The sequence below is a fragment of the Hippichthys cyanospilos genome, chromosome 15, assembly GCF_059441005.1.
Source record: "Hippichthys cyanospilos isolate Australia breed blue-spotted pipefish chromosome 15, RoL_Hcya_1.0, whole genome shotgun sequence".
Lineage (NCBI taxonomy): Eukaryota > Metazoa > Chordata > Actinopteri > Syngnathiformes > Syngnathidae > Hippichthys > Hippichthys cyanospilos.
In genome coordinates, this window is record NC_142383.1 from 15,702,501 (window position 1) to 15,719,982 (window position 17,482).

General features: G+C 40.4%; 1 protein-coding gene across 1 annotated transcript in view; it reads right to left on the reverse strand.

Moving 5' to 3' along the window:
* The window catches only part of wdr70 (WD repeat domain 70), a 37,749-nt gene that overhangs the window by 17,620 nt on the left and 2,647 nt on the right, over positions 1–17,482 (reverse strand). Inside the window, exons 8-10 of the mRNA XM_088434767.1 lie at positions 16,075–16,228; positions 14,449–14,525; positions 7,014–7,188 (exon numbers count right to left, since the gene is read on the reverse strand). Of these exons, the coding sequence (XP_088290893.1) occupies positions 7,014–7,188; positions 14,449–14,525; positions 16,075–16,228 (406 nt within the window). The remainder of the gene's footprint in view (positions 1–7,013; positions 7,189–14,448; positions 14,526–16,074; positions 16,229–17,482) is intronic.

Here is a 17,482-nt window from a genome sequence, read left to right on the forward strand (position 1 = left end):
TTTTATACACAGTTCCCTCAAATTAACACAGTTTGAAATGATTTTGCTACTGTTCAAAAAAATTATAAATATTGTCGACAATAACCTGTCTATCCTTAATAAAATTCTAAATTTGTTTAGATCGGGAATGGAAACTCCGTCCCCAAGGGCCACTATCCTGCATGTTTCAGGAGTTTCCCTCCTCTAACACGTTCAATTTAAACAATTATAATTGTTATCAGGATTTTGGCTAATGCGAACTACCAAGCGATTACTGCCACCCACAGGGCTGGGGTGGAACAGTATCACCTTGCGCACGCTGATTTTTCAATCAAACAAGCGAGCCCGAGAAACCTCTCCGTCGAGTATCATTCCTGTCATTTCTGTCCTTTCAGATTTTTACAATTTACGAACAGGTTTTCGCAGTTATCTGCCACACGAGTGCATATCTTAAACTTTTAAACAGATGTAGAGGAAACACTGTTGGACAGGCGCAAAATGCGCAGTGAAGTTAGTGTAACCTTGCACAAAATCTACCGCATAAAAGGAGGCATAAACGCAGCGGGTGCTAACCACAGATGGTATTCATTTTAGTAAGATAGCCATCAAATAAAAAAAAAAGATCACGATGAAAGATGGGTCAAACAGGTTCTCATAACTTACAGGTTAAACATGAAAAAAAAACATGCCTGTGGAGAACATGAGTTTTTTTTTGTAAATATATTTATATTTTTATATTTGGACAGGTATTTGAAATATTAACGCTTGGCAGTGTATCCATAGCGAAAGATCTCCATATGCTTGCAGCAGCCCACAAGGTCTCCTGTATCAGAACTGTGGTGTTCAAAGTAGGGTTTGCGGACCCGCGGGGGTCCGTGTACTGACTGTAAGGGGGACCGTGAAATAATTTGGGTTATTAATAAAAATTATATATTTGTGTACATTTCATATTATATTATGAATGCATTCGCTACTCTTCAGGAACGCAATCAATTCAACTAGTTGAATATATTTTTTTAAATACATTCTCTCTACATTGCAGTAAGATAGTCTCTTTAATTTTAAAATTGAACATTTTAAAATAATCTACACTATGTGATTTGTAATTTTGCTAATTGATAGACGGTCACAACACTCTTATGATTGATTGGTAATTATCACTTAAAAAAAAAAAAAAAGATTCATTAAGTCATTTACAGCCATCCCAGTTCAAATGGATCCTTGACGTCCATCACCGTCAATGGCAGTCAATGAGTCATGAATGAATAAACATTCAAGCTAAGCAGCGTAATAATAGCTGTCAATCAATGGTGGTGCAAATGACGGGTCGTTACATCCAAGGCGCGTGCGGCTATTTCTATCCCGTATACTGTTGTCGCAAAAAACGCTGAGCGTTTATTTACTATCCCGATATTGCCGGGGCGTCCGCTTCCTGTGATAATCTACATAGACGCTCGTGAAACCGGACTCCGGCGGACGCCATACGGCAACCGTGCGCCAACCTCTGCGAACCGTGGCCTTCTCCCTCGTCTCGGAAGCCGTGTGTCATTGACGCGCTTTACATAGAAACTCGCGCGCAGCCAATTTTAGATGAAAGAAATAGAAACATGTAAGAAAATAAACACTAATATATATATATATATATATATATATATATATATATATATATATATATATATATATATATATATGGACTCGTAATGTAAAATTCTGTCTGGAATTGAATGAGTTCTTTTATAATGACATTATTTTTCACATTCAATACTTTTCAAAATGAAAATTTCACTTGCAGTCAACTGAAAATGACGATGTGCTGAAGGCCGAGGTAGAGACCAATATATCAAGGCTTTTGTATGTCACATGACCAGCAGGTGACAATGATTGGTCGTCACTGGGGCTTTGGCGAGGTAAATGATGGCGCAAGTGCTGGAACTACTGTTAACATTTGGCTAACACGTTGACAATTCCGCTTTATGTAAACTTCCAAACAGACGGACCTACGACAGGACTGTAATTGATGGACCAGAAAAAAAAGAAACAAGTAAAACGCCCATCTCTGCTGATTTCCATTTTGCAGTCAGTTGTATTTCTACCATGTCAAGTTTTTTCCTTTAATCTTAGATTAGCGATATAAAGATTTGCTATCTACTTTCTGTTGGATTATTTGCAACCAGTTTGTGCAATCACAACTGATTAGTGAGAGGTGTGTACAGCTCCCACTAGGTCAGCACTATCTCTAGTTTGCAAATGGTTTTTAAACAGTACAAAACCTTGCCATAAAACCTTATTTTGGAAGGATTTTTCTTCGTTGGGATGAACAGCAAAGACGATTTAAACCCGAGAGATTCGAGACCGCGAGCGTATCGACTACCCGCAAGAATCAAAAGCAGAAGCTACACGGGCGAGGCGCTAAACACCTTGGACGGCAAGAGTTGATAAACGGCGGAGGGAACAGTGCGTCGGGTTTCGAGCGCGGGGGCCAACTGTTCTGGCCAAGTCATCCGAGTACCATTATCCGAATACCGCCAGCGCCACATCAAAACCTTTACGAGCGCGCACCTAAGAAGCATTGGACGACGAGCCACCGTGCAGCCAGTAATGACATCTGGGCCTGACCTTTGTTACTTTGTGAGGATCAAGTGGCCAAAGCGCGGCCTGGGGGACAGCTGCTCCGATCTTTCACGGAAGTCAACAAGTGCTGATAGGGAGTCGGCGTACATGCATTAGTATGTGTTGAAGTATCACGCTGGCCGCGTAATCCGACGGCGCGTTGGCTTTAAGTTACCGCGTCGGCGGCGCGCTCGGCAAAGAAGAGTCGCTAGCAAATCTTCTTTTGCGGGGTAAAACTCGTCGTCGTCCAAACGGGGGTTCGGTATTTTCCAAACCAAAGCGCAAATCTCAACGCTCGTCGGTAAAGGCAGGGAGCCCGGCTACTGTTTTAGTTTCCAAAAAAAAAAAAGTTGAACTCAACCAAAGCCAACCGATGATTTCGAAGCTCGCAGCAGATGTTTAGCATCAGGCGGTTAAAAGTTTTTTAAACATTTTCGTTGGACTTACAAAGAAAAAAACAGCGGCGTCTACGTAGCTTCAATAAACATTTGGTGGGGAGTCTCGTCATCTTAGCACTCAATGGCCAATTTTGGAGATATTTTTAAAACAAATGAAAAAATACCTATAATTTACATTTTTTCTGGTGCCTATGGGCTATATAGCCAAAATAAAAAAATCTCAATTTTCAACAGTCATTTTGGATGATTACCATTTTACTTTTATTTTTTTATTGAAGTGCTAAACCCAATGAACGTGTTAAATTTATTAAAAACTAAATTTTGTGGAAAATATTGATACAATAGCATATAGGGTTCTCTCATTTATCGTGGGGTTTATGTTCCCCAAAATACCCACAATAACTGAAATCCATAAAAAAATTGTTCCTTTTTTTGTGAAAAACAAACAAACAAAGAAAACCCCTAAAAAATCCATGTTGCAGAGTTGAATTTTTTGTTATTCAACTAAATAAAATTCCTTTTTTGGACTGTCCTGATTTAAAAGGGAGGAAAATTGCTAGAAAAATAACCATTAATGCGAACATCTTCAGCAATCGAATCTGCATGCAGCTCTGCTTACCTTGAGGCTTTGACATGAATCTAAACAGTAAATAGGAAAATGGTTTTGTAGTACACATTCATGCAAAATAAAATCTGATCAAATTGTTTGACAAATCAATCAAAAACTCATCATACCTATAAAGACTTCCACTAACAACCCGGGCTAAACTTAAAAAAGGGGGCAAATATGTAAATTAAAAACAAACTGCACCCGCAATTAAAAAGTCAATTTCCGTGTAAAAACGCTCAATTTCATCACAGCATCATCCAAAACAACTTTTTGGGGTCCGTCCTTGGTAATGTTGAAATCTCAGACCGTCAATGACCTCATAACATTCCGCCGATCTCCGGGGTAATGTTTTGGCACCAAGGCCCGCGGCGTCCATGCACCATGTATCAAGAGGCCTTTTTCCCTCTGATTCGGGCCGGCCCGACGGAGGGCGAGCAATCACTCGCCGCGGGAGTTCACCGGGAGGACCGAGCGGACCGGCCGCCGGAGGATTAATCAAGCCCACGTCGCCCCTAATAGCGCGGTTTCAGATCAAGGTGGTGCGCGTGATTGATCGTGATTGATCTGCCCCGCATAGTCTGAGCATGAGTAATACGGGAGACAGGCGGACTAGAGGGAGGGCGGCGGCAATAAAAGAACAAGGTCGACTCCTTTTTAGGCTCGTGGCTGAATTCAAGTCGGGTTCCTGATTAGGGCAGAGGGCACGGGCGAAAATTCTTGAGCCATTCAGACAGGGGGCAGGCTCCAGTGGTCAGGGAACAGACATGACTATTGTGAGCTGCTATGGGACGCGCGGTAAATATTTAGCTTGGACAAGGAGCGCTCGTAAATTTGGAAAGCTTTAATCCAATCTCTCAGGAGTGTGTGCCGCCATGAGCGGTCCGGGAGTGGAACGAAGGGAGACGTCTTGGTAATTGCGAGTGCGGTCACGACTACTCGCACGTTGTCGCTGCTGTTATCTGATTCCAAAGTTGACCGTTGAATGAGTCATTACGATGTAGCCTACTTCCCATTCGACTAATCTGGATTAGCCCCTCGCTCTAATCGAGCCGTTCCGACTCGCTAGCTACGGCTTAACCGTCGCTGTTCTAGTACGAAATAAAACAAGCGGCCGACCATGGCCGCGCCAGGACCTGCGAGGCTAACAAAAGTCAGAAGGAGGGCACAGGAAACGTTCTCATAAGCTCAAGGAATGCCATGTAAGAGCATCCGTTGGGGACATGTAGTTCATAAAATTCGACAATGTTTTGACAAGGACATGAACCCATACCGTTTTGTTATGTTTTGCTTGTTTGTTGTGTGTGAAGAAATACTACTTTTGTGGTGATGTAACACCATATTTTGAGCGTGAAACAGTGCTTCACTTTTTGCAGCCTCACATCTTTTCACAAGACCGTTGCTGCACAGTGGCACCTTCCCTATGTACTGTGATAACATTCCCACACTCAGTCCTGACGTAAAGTCCGAACAGCCTGTTAATACTCGATCTTGTTCTGCCGCAAATGAAGTAACTTTTGCGAAAAAAATATCATCATTATACTTGCGTTAAATATGACCAATTTGGCAAGAATCCTTCCCGATTTTTGCAAGCGGTGCGCTTGTATGCGGCTGTGAGTGACAGAGCTGTGCGGGGTGTACATGTAGGCATGGGGTGTAAGCGGATGCAAGAGGAAATGACTTTAGGAAAGCACAGGCTGAGCCTGGCCCTTTAAGAAAACATGCAATGCATTGTGGGGAATGGCAGGGGGTAGAGTTACCAGGCGACTGTGTGCTGTAAAAGAAAATAAAGTTTGTGCCCAAAAACAGACACATACCTTTTCAGCCTCCATACCACAGTTAGGAGACCTAAGGAAATTCCATACTAAAAAAATGATTAAAATGATGAATACACGAAACAAACAAAAAACACATGACTCACGAAAATGAAAAATAATGGTTCTTGACCGCTATTCATTTCAAAGTATGTTGATGAATATTGAAGGAGATATATCGGCGACGGTTTTGGCTGCAGAGAAGAAGTGAAATACAGTAATCCGAGGAGCAACAATGCCAAAAACACCCAGTGACTTCAGCATTCTTACGGAATGGAATGCGATCGCTAATTATGCGCTAATAGTGGAAAATGTAAAGAGGGAAATGTTGATTGTGCCTTTCATCCACTCCGATGCATTGCAACTGAAAAAGCATGTCGGTCCGCTTACATAACTTTTATTTCTTTCTTTATTTTTTTATACTCGCACAGAGGGCAGCGAGTCAGCGAGCGCGGCCCATGCTACGTGCCCTCCGGCCCAGACATGAAATATCTAAACAACTGTAGGAGGGAGCGTCATGAAATTTGGTACAGGCGTCCACGGTGCCCCAATGATTAATCCTAATGACTGCGGGCTTGACCTCTGACTTTGCCGTTCGGAGCGCCAGCAGGTGACATACCCTGACAACTAACATCTGCTTGGATGGACTGGCCAACATTTTTTTCTATCAATCCCAGATGAGGGTTGAGAAGACTTGGATGAGAACTCAGACCTTGATGCTCCGGCATCATTTTTGAGAAATTAAAATTGGACGGGAGATGTGGATAATTGGTGAAAAATGTTCATATATTTTGTAATGAAAATGAAAGAATGAAAAAGCAGGAACTATACGAATATTGGACCTGTCAATCTTCAACATGATAGTGTCGTCATTGTTGGCATCACTGCAGTATTAAAGTGCAGCTGCACAGGGGAGAGAACAAAAACAAAGTCTGGTCCAAGAATGATCGTGATCCATTCAATAAATTCTCAGCTTCGGTTTTGGGCCCAAAGCCTTTTAAAGCTGCCTGTTGACCCCTGACCACTCTGACTGTGTGGCCTCTGCCAGAAAACAAACAGTGTACAGGGGGTCCCCGCTTTATGACGTTTCGAGGATCCCCCGTACCTGCTAAAGAGAAGACTGATGGGAGTCACCCCCAAAGACAAACAAATAACTGATTGTACTAAACAGTTGGGCCAAGTTTGTCCCTGGATTCAAACCCATAAAGAATGCATTTTACCATTGAAAGAAAAAACACAGTTTCCTATATATACAGTATCAAAAATGAGATAGATAGATAGATAGATAGATAGATAGATAGATAGATAGATAGATAGATAGATAGATAGCTAGATAGATAGATAGATAGATAGATAGATAGATAGATAGATAGATAGATAGATAGATAGATAGATAGATAGATAGATAGATAGATCTAACAGCCTGTTAATACTCGATCTTGATAGATAGACAGACGGACGGACGGACACAGACAGACAGACAGACAGACAGACAGACAGACAGACAGACAGACAGACAGACAGACAGACAGACAGGTAGATAGATATAGTGTGTGCGTGCGTGCGTTTACAAGAACACATAAGTGCAAAAAGTGAAAGACTTACACTGAGGTTTCTGTCCCAGATCTGGATTGTTCCATCCTGGCAGCCGGCCGCTATAAGCTTTCCGTCGCGGCTGTAGGTGCAGCAGGTGGGTGTGACCTTCTTCCCTTGGAATGAGCGAGGCTTGAAGACAGCCTTGTGCTTCTTTTCTGACGTTACGTCCCACGTTCGCACGGTTCTGCAGAAAAGGAAACGGGAATGTCATTGATCTTCAACCGAGCGGCATCAATCAAGTCGTAAAGAAGATCGCCGCCCAAACGTATTAGGTCATTAGAGACATCCCTGCGGTGATAAATCAGAATCTTAAAGAGATACAGTGATCATGAACATGTGGTTAAAGCAGCTAAATCTCACAGGTTGTAGGGGAGCAGTAGATCAAGGTAATGGGCCTGAAGACACATCGGAGTCTAGTTTTCGGATAGTCATCAAAACTAAATATAAATGTACTAAATGAGAACTATTGATGATTGTGGGGACTACTGTTTAAAAGATGCTCTGGAAAACCTCCCTCAAATGTCTTCAGCTGGTCCTAACTGTAGTTTGCAGGAGGGAACAGATACCTCCAATTCTGGCTTTGCTTCATTTTAAGTGGTCTCACCTGACCTTAACCCAATCCACCCCTGCGCAACTGCCCGGCTCCGCAGAAATGAGAAATTGGAGCATTCTAAAGGTTATGGGTTCATCTTAAGGGGTAAAGATTGGCCCGAAGGAAGGTTAGGGTTTTTAGGGGTTAGGGATCTTAAGGCTTAGGGTTAGTTTTCGGTAGGACTAGGTTTGTTAGTAGTCGTAGAAGAATTTTATCCAAAGCGGCTCAAACAGTATCCACCTAAAAAAAACAAACAAAAAAACATTTCCACATACCTTGAGTATTTTTAGGGGACAGCTAGCTGCGATTAAATTTTTAGTGGAGGGACAAGGTGATGTCATAAATTTTGCAAGTCTCCATTCTGACTATTCAAAGACTGAGCCCAGAACAAGACACCAAATGTTTCTGTAACCCACTGCGCTGTAGCAAATAGCGAGACCTTTTGGGTCAAGAGGTCGAGCCGAGGTGCGTAAACACACAGTCGGGGCTGCTACCACTAACAGAATTCCTGCAGACGTGCACTCTCCAAGCCGTGTTTGGAAAAAGTCTAACAATGTGACACAAATGCCAGCGCAAGAATTACAGCTTGACTAAGAGCTGGCAGGGGTCAAAGAAAAGTCTGTTTGATCCATTGTCGTGTTTGAATTAACACAAAGCAAAAGGAGTTAACGAGGGAAATGAGAACAGCACTCAGACCTCCACCAAGGCGGAACAATCCTAAACATGTCTGTCTGATTCATTGAAAAAAAGATCTGAAAAGCGAGACCGCGATGTTCTCCTCCAGTCCAGCAGGAGGCAATGATGTTTTACAGGACAAAAAAATGTACGTACAAGACAATCAGCGAGAATGACGAATCTGAGCAGAATCGGGGAGACTTTGGAGGCCACCTGGATCTAAGTCCATAGCTTCATTCTAGTACATTTTTACAAATTAGGCTTTCTGTAATGCAGGATTGGGTTTTTTGCACGATGTTCTGTAAGAAGATAAACGGCAAAGTTCACAACGTGAACAATGTAACTGATTAAAAAACAACGGTCATTAGTCAAGTTTCAGTATTTTGGTTTAGATTAGCAGTGGTTGGTGAGGGGTTAAAGTTTGACTGGACTCAGGGTCGATTGGGTTTTGGGTAAGAGTTTAAGGGTTCAGGTTAGGGTAAGTGTCAATAAATCGGCAATTGGTTTCGTCTCGATCTTGATACACGAGTCTCGACAAGGTCTTGGCCTTGGTTTCTGTGGTCTTGACTCCAACTCTAGACGTCTCTTTCTGTGACTCTCCCCGAGGCCACTTCCCTCTAGAACATTTCAAAAAGGAGGCATCTTTTTGAGTCACGCTGAAGAATGCGGCTTGTTATGGAAAAGTAACACCGAATCACATGTAGTAGACTCATACGCCGAAGCCAGCAAAAACATTTTGGTGCCGTTCCTTATCCCTGCACCCTTGTTTTCCGTTCAGTCAGCAGTCCCCCTTCTCCCCTCCGTTCCCACAACACAAAGACTTCAGTGAATGTAATAAAATGAGGAGCATACATCTCCAGTCATGCGTGGGCACTTTAAGAGGTAGACCAGCGGTTCACACATCAAGCGAGGAGAGACAATTCCCCCGCCGGCCTCCCGGGTTTTATCCGTCCATCAGGTTACAGGCCTAGCGGGGGTGACGGTGATCACTTTGCCCGATGTAGAGATTAAGGAAAGATACCGTAGGTCTACACGGCTTGTGCAACGTGCAGGGTTATTTATTGGTCAGGTTCTGGTGACTGGGTGTGCTACGTGATGGCGGGATGACGGACCGAAGCTGTGTTTTGGGAAGGGGGGATTAGGAGGGATATTTGAGGATGCTCCAGCCTCCATCACAGACAAGCAGAATAAAGTGAGGGGGGGATTTAGGGGGAGGCGTGCAGAAATGGCGCTCAAGCAAGGAAGCTAGAGCCGGGCAGAACTACTAAAACAAAGTTGGGATCAGATGAGGTTTGGAGTTGGAGTTAGGAGAGGAAATTAAGATCCTATAACTAAGAGTAGAACAGTTTAGTGAGGTAAAGATGACAAAGAAGGAGGTCAGGATAAGGATTTGTAGTGTTGGCGTTCTTTGGATGGTCTTAAACTATCTCAAGACTACTTTTTCAAGGGTCTCGTTTTGAAATCGAAAGTATTACTTGGTCTCGAACAGGGGCGGATTGGAATTTATGATCAAAACCGGTCGAGAATAAAACTATCTGTAATAAAACTGAATAATTTGTTGAAAAAGTGAAACAACAAATGAGAGATTTCGAAACCATTTCAAATATGTGTTGTAGTAAATGTAAACAATAACAAACACCCGTCATTTTGTTCAGGTTTAGTGATTTATCTTTGATATATGCAGTCCTGGTTCCACCTACAAAGTCTCGGTCTGGTCTGGTCTCCATCTCTAAAATTCTTGGTCTTGTCCCAGTCATAATATTCTCAAATCTTGATAGTCTTGGTTGATGTGGTCTGGACTAGTTGGGGATTGGGGTTGGCTAGGGGTTAGAGTTAAATAGGGGTTAAGGGTCATTGGCCTTGATTGGCGTTTGGCAAAGTGTTGAAGGGTTAGGGTTAGTGTGAGTAAATCACCAATGGATTAGGACTGTGCTAAGTAAATTTGGTTCGGGCTTGGTTTGAAAAAATACTGAAAAGAAACACAATGCCGGTGTGATACTTTGGATTATACTTCGATTAGAGTTTAGGGGTAAAAGAAAAAAAATATATAATATAGAGAGAATCCACAGAGATACAAATCCCAGCAGAGTCCAGAATTCCAGCATCGGACTACAAAACCGTAGCAAGACAAAACGAGCCATAGCTTCAACTGAACAAGGACAAATTCCCGCATTGACTTTGTGACGTGTGAGATGTCAGGATGGACATGGAAGACTAGCGATGTATAGCGGGACATCGTCTGAGACGCACTGGACTGTAGATGAACCCGACGTTTGGAATGAACCACCGCAACCTACCGTTATGGATTTGTTTTTGCTGTGGTTCCTCCAAATTTTCAAGCCTCATTCGATGCCGGTTTCAGTGGCCAATGCGTGTTTTTCAACAATTTTGTCAACGTGTGTACAAAAGCCACATGAAGTTATTACGAAAGAACATCAGAAGGAAGATTTCGAACGGTTTACAAGCTGTTTTTGTAAATAGCCGGTCCCTCGAAAGGAACATGTTCTCCTGGTGAATCCCGGCTTCGCGTTTACATCCAGCTGCGGCCTTGTAAGCGCGCCAGAATGACGGGAATCCCAGGAAACATTCCTCCGATTGTGTGTGTTTGAGGGTGTGAAATGTGTGTGCGTGACATGTGGGTTCCATTAGCCCGTGGTCATTGGTCCCATCTTCACTCCACTCCCTATAGGCCGCCTGCGTACGTTCACCTGGGCCACCGGGGAATAACGTACGAGGAATAATACGTGGCTATCCTGTTACCGACGATTCTATAAATACAAGACGGTTGTTAGCATTCAGAGACATAACAGCCCTGAGTCAAGGTTTGTTCTGACGAGATCCAGAAGTGGTTTTGAAAGCAGACGTGAGTACAGACATTCTCAGAGTGCATGGGAAGCGTGCGAAGAATGAATGCACGGACTGTTATCGGTTTTAACGTTTTTAATTAACTACAGTTTAGCAACTGACCTTTATTTTAATAATCGGTTCATCTGTAATTCATCTGTTTTTTATCACCAATTGGATTAAAAAGAACTAGGGCCCGACCGATTAATCGGCCGATTATGGCCTTTCAAACATTGGCTGAAAGGAATCAGCCAAATGGCGGATATTTGCTGATTATTTTAACTTTTTACTTGTTTGTATGCTAACAATTTACAGAAGTTGTATACGGTGTTCCCTCGTCGTTATCCCCAAATTACCAAATTGACGGAGCATAAGTCTGTTTCTGGTTCAATAAAAATTAATATTTAAGAATGCTTTGATTCAACACAAACAATAAATCGAAGTTACATGGACTGCAGAAATAGGAGGATGAAATCAGCTGTCAAAACGATTTTTTAAAAGTAATTGTTGATGAATTTGACGATCCATTAGTTATCGAATAATCAAGTCATCATTGTTGTTACAGCTCTGTTGTATTTAACTTTGAAGGACAATATATTCGCATTAATCTCGGAACTGTCTGCTTTTTCAGCACAATACCTCTGCTTTATTTTTGACGAACATTAAGACCGTATTTTCATCCTGGCCATTATGATTGTAGAATTATTTTTAGGTGCTATTTCTTTTTTCTAAATAGGACAATGACCACCACCCACTGTCACTACTTCCTCCCAGAGGGGTACGCTCGGCGATAGTGGATTTTTCTCAGAAGAAGGCCGCAGCTGCTATGAATGAAAGTTGGCGCAACTGGAGCTTTAATTAAAAGCGTTTGGGCGGTCCAGTGATCATACTTAATAAGCTATTCATATACGCAACAAAAGCGGCTCAAACGAATGGTGTCAGGATGAATGTTTGAAGAGTATGGAACGGAGTTGCAAACATCTCCTGGTACAGTTGGCCCACCGGGCTCCATTGGAAAAAGGCCATTGACGACATCGTCATAAAAAGGATTCATTTGCAATAGAATTTACACAATACAGCACACAACGTGTCTGTGATGTGTTTCTGTTAAAATATCCAAAGAATGAGGAATAACAAAGCACTTTTTTGAATGGCTGGTGCCTTTCGTTACCATGGCAACCTAGATCGTAAGAAAAGAAAAATAACTTGAAAATAAAAGCATGTATTGTGGAGGCCCAATCGGTTAAGACATGAATAATCAATTACTAAGATAATTTTTTAATGTAAAAATTGTCCAAATCAGAACTTTAGCTTCCCAACTGAAAATATTGGCAGAATTCGATACTGATAATCTTTCGCGTTGGATTAAAACAAAACAAGGAACAATTTACTGATGGATGGATGGAAGATAGAAGATAGATGGAAGATCTATCAATTGATCGATAGATAGTAGAATAGAATCTTGAAAGATATGGAAAAAGACATATTGGGATTAAAAATTAATCCCAATGAACAATTAAAAAACTGATTACCGATTAAAAATCAATCGACAATTAATCGACAACATAACCAACAGATTAATCAATTATTGAAAAAATAGCTAGTTGCGACAGTAATGGGTTTTATTTGTAGCAAATGAGATTGAATATCTAAGAAAGTTAAACATTTTTTTTAGAGATTAATCGACAACATAACCAAGAGATGAACTGAAAAAATTGTTAGCTGCTGCAGTAACGATTGTCTTTGTAGCGCTTCATCACACCTGTCGGTTAACGTTATCCAAAAAGCAATTAACCCAAAGAGTAATATCCGCCCATTCTAGTCGCACCGTATATGCACAAAAAAATTTGAGGAAATGTATTATGTTATGTCACTTGTTATTTTACCGGGAATTGAAGATGTGCGAAGCGGTGAGGCAGGTGATGAGAGGCTAACACTCTTTCCATCACCGTGTCGACCCGGGCCGCACCTGCGGCCGCCGCCCCCCTCCCTCCGCCGCACGCGAGCCCTTTTATGCTAACGTGCCAGCGGAGGATTTCCAGAGCTGAATAAACACAGCCACATCTGGGAGGTTTGCCGTGCCTGTAAACAGCGGGCAGAGGCCTTTTCCTGTTTCTAATTAATAACCGTTTGCGGTGGCTTTCTATGCTGCCGCTTGTCATACTCGCTTAGACTCCATGCCCCTAACTTGCAGTTTTAAAGCGGCGATATTATACAAGATCCATTTGAGTTTTTCGAATGATCAGCATTCATAAAGTTGGACAAAATAAATAAAAGACAATTTTGGAAGCCTATTCTCAGTTAATATTGCCATTTGGTGGCAATTTTGTGCTAAGAAAAGAATCTAAAGTGAGTTGTGGAGCTTCATTTAGACAAAAGTAGTCTTTTATCACCATTTAATGGTAAGAGTGATCATTTACCAATGTGTCAAATAAACAGGATTTTATGTCAGTTATTTTCTTTAAGTATCCTGTATGGTATCGACATCCTCCACGAGTACCCGATACCTTGCAATCTATACCCACCAAACAGTATCAGTTTCTAACTCACATCAAACCCCAAATCACAAAATATATATACAAAAATACTGTACAATTTCTGTGCCTTATTTTAAGGGTTGGACTAAGAAATTTTTCCACAAGCATTTTCTATTATTAAGGACATATATACAGTAAAAAAAAAAAATGTCAACGTAAACAAAATAGATAAAATTATAGTTTTTATAAACCTGTGGTATAACAAATAAATCTAAATAAAAATTTGCTTCTAGATTATTTTTTACTGACTTCTCCAGGTTACCTGATTAAATTCAGTGGTCATTCATATACAAAAAAAAAGTTATATAAATATGTTATAATTTATAATTATAATTATTATTTATAATTATTTGGTTGAATACATGGATCAACATCAACTAATAACATTAACATTAAACAAAGCCCCTCCAGAAACTGGCTAATTTCAGCGTGACAAATAAGAGGGTTGTGGCGAGTGTGCGACAATTCTTGATTTCATGTTTTTTTTTTTTTTTTTAAATGTGGGGGAAAATGCAAAATTCGTTTTTTTGACAAGTGTGTGTTCACTTTATATACACATTGTGTGTATTTAAAAAAAAAAAACTTTTAAGAGACATTTTAGGAGGCCAAAGTCGACGCTAATTTCCTGTTAGCACGTCAATGGCATTTTACAGTGAATTTAGCATTAGCGTTATCATGTGTATTTAAATGCACAATATGAGTACTTAATTTTGTTGCGTCTTTACAATAAACACCAGCCGGGGTGTCGTTAAATTATTTGAGTTAAAAAAAAAAAACAAATGATGGCGAGACTCACCCGTCATTGGAGCACGTCATAAACTCCTCTTTTATTTTGGGATGCCAGCTGCCGTCATTGAGCATCGCCGTGTGCCCCTGAACAAAGACATTAAAAAAAAAAAAAAAAATCTTAGATTCTCTTGCCCGGCGAACCAAATGAGGTTATTTTAGTTGTAAAAAGACAATTGCATTTGTCCTGAATTTTCACAGTGATTCATCAAGTGAGAAAAACAGGGAAGATCTTGCTATGTTTAACCCAAGTTTAATGTACCTGCAGGCTATTTCAAACACACGTCCGCTAGGAATTCGGCAAGATTAACGACCAAATTGGCCGTAAAAAAAAAAAAAAAAAAGGGAACAAAAATAAAGTGCAAGTAAAGTGTGGCGTGACCTCTTTTGCTGTTTCCTCTGCGGGAATTCCTCCTAACAAATGACTCAAAGTGGAATAACAGAAGGGGAGCCCCTTTGCCCCCAACCCACCCACCGACAGCGAGAAGTGTGTGAAGAAGAGGCATGTGTTTTTTTTTTTTGTTTTTGGACCGATGAAGCGCAGCTGATGGGTTAAGATGTTCGTTTGAAACAAAGTAGCTTAAAAAAAAAAACTATGGGAGAGCAAAGTGAAAAAGCAAAAGGTAAATTTGCTAATAGATGTTTTGCAATGGAGTCACTTTATTGCAATTGAGCAAAACGTTCGTTGATGTTCCAATTGATTTTCTCTTATCTTGTAAAGTGTATTAATGTGTTATAAAGTATTACATTCAATTTGCTGATTACTGCCTTGTCTGTCAGAAAATTGTCACTTTAATAACAATGTGTATCCATATAAAAGTCAGGAAAATAAAGGCATACATTTTTTGCAAGAATCAAACACAGTGGCTTCATGTTCCAATGTATTTGCTCTTAAATTGAAAAGGAAAATGTTGAAAATGTCAGAAACTGTTCCAAATTTTAAAAAAAAGCATTAGAGTATCTAATCCAGAGTAATTCACAGTCAATATTTATTTAATAGCATTAACTCTTGCGCTGTATTTGAACCATTTTTGGGTCATTTTTTCCCACATCATTCTTCAAGTATCCAAGCCAAGAGATGATACAATCCTGCTAGTGTGATAACTAAGTGGTTGTGCCATGTTGAACATTGACATGTTGTCACCATCTGGGTGAAATTTCAGCTCCCTACTACCTTTTTTCAATGCTTTACCTTTGATGTGATATGTATTTGATGTAAAGAGCAAATGATTGAATAATGCAGTATTTGGACCATTTTGGGTCATTTCCTTTCACATCATTCTGCATTATTTTATCCAAAAAATGGCCCACTCTTATTAGTGTCATGCCATGTGAAATTTTGGATGAAATTTCAGCTCCCTCCCGCCATCTTTCAATGGTTTACCTTCCATGTGAGATACATTCGTTGTAAGCATTGAATAATCCGCCCAAATTTTTTGCAGATATTTAAAGAGCTAAAATTGGATCCATCGGCTAGGCCCTGCTTCAAACGATACCCGAGTGAACACTTGTGGATTAGGTCCTCGGTTTTTAAGCGACCCCCCTAGGGAATCCACAAAAAATAAGTGTTTGACATGACCAGGATACAATCTCCTTCCCCGTTTGTATTTTTGGCGATCGAATCAAAAAGCCGTACCTTGGTGTTGACCATATCGACGATGTACTGGTCCCCCTTGATACACTCCATCACGTTGAAGCCGTCGCGGTCCAAAACCTTGGCCTGCGCGTTTCCCGACACCACCAGGATGCGGTCGCCGGTGATGCTGTACTGCAGCGCTCGGATCTGATGACTTCGAGGGGACGACGCAAACTCGTCAAAAGTCATCAACTAGTAACTCAAAAGGCATTTTAGTGAAAATCAAAAGCTTTTTTTTTTTTTTTTCTCCCTCCAAGGCCATAAGTTGCACGCGAGCCAAGTGCGCACCACTTAACCCGGCTGAGATTAGCAATTTAGGTCACGATCAAATAGCATTAACGCAGCGGGACGCGGACGGAGCATCAACGTATCGGCCCGAGCGAGCGTCAAAAAAAGTTCCAAAATCAAAATGAGGCTCAAAGGTTAAATCTTTGGCGGGGAAACATCTGGGGAAGCACGGAAGCTCCCGGGGAGGGATGGAATCAACTTCAATGTAGCGTACGGAGGCCTTGCTACCGATCCGGGAACAACAAATAGCATTTGGAGGGGTTTTTTTTTTTTTTTTTTGCGCCGGTGAATCACGGAGTAAACACGCAAACAAACGGCCGCTACCATCTGCTTGTAGGATAAACACATGTGTGTCTGTGCGGGTGCGTGGATGTTGGTGATGTGGCGCGACACGCACATGTCGCGGTGTGTAGTAACCGGTACAACTCGTGCCATAACTTCATTTATCAAATCGATTTTCCTCACTGACATTAAGAGTCCGTGAAATATTTATGGTTTTGCAAGGTTCGTAAATTAACCAAAAGCAAACTATATATGATATATAACTGTTACATTAGAAAATATATTTTTTTTAATCAATTTTGAAATTTTATATAAATTTATATATTTGTATATATATATATATATATATATATATATATATATATATATATATATATTATATATATATATATATATATATATAAACAAGCGCTCAGATATTTAGAAAAATAAATAAAAATAATACAACAAAAATAACGTAATACAATTTATTTTTACATAAAAAAAAACATTCAGAACTGAGAAACATTCCCAATTTTTAGTTTAAAAAAAATTAAATATATATATAACAAAATATCCCGGTGCTTGACAAACTATAAGTTATATTAAAAAAAAGAAGAGTCTTCGTTTTTTGTTAAAATTATTTAAAACTGTTAAACTTTGTATACATATATACTATATTATTAAAAATATAAAAAATAAAACTAATACAACTGAAAAAATAATGTAATATGATTTAGTTTTACAAAAAAACAAACTGATCAGAACTGAGAAAAATGCTAATTTTTTAGAAATAAACAAATAAATAAAACTCCTGTTGCTTGACTGAATCACATTAAAAGCATTTTTTTTGTTAAGT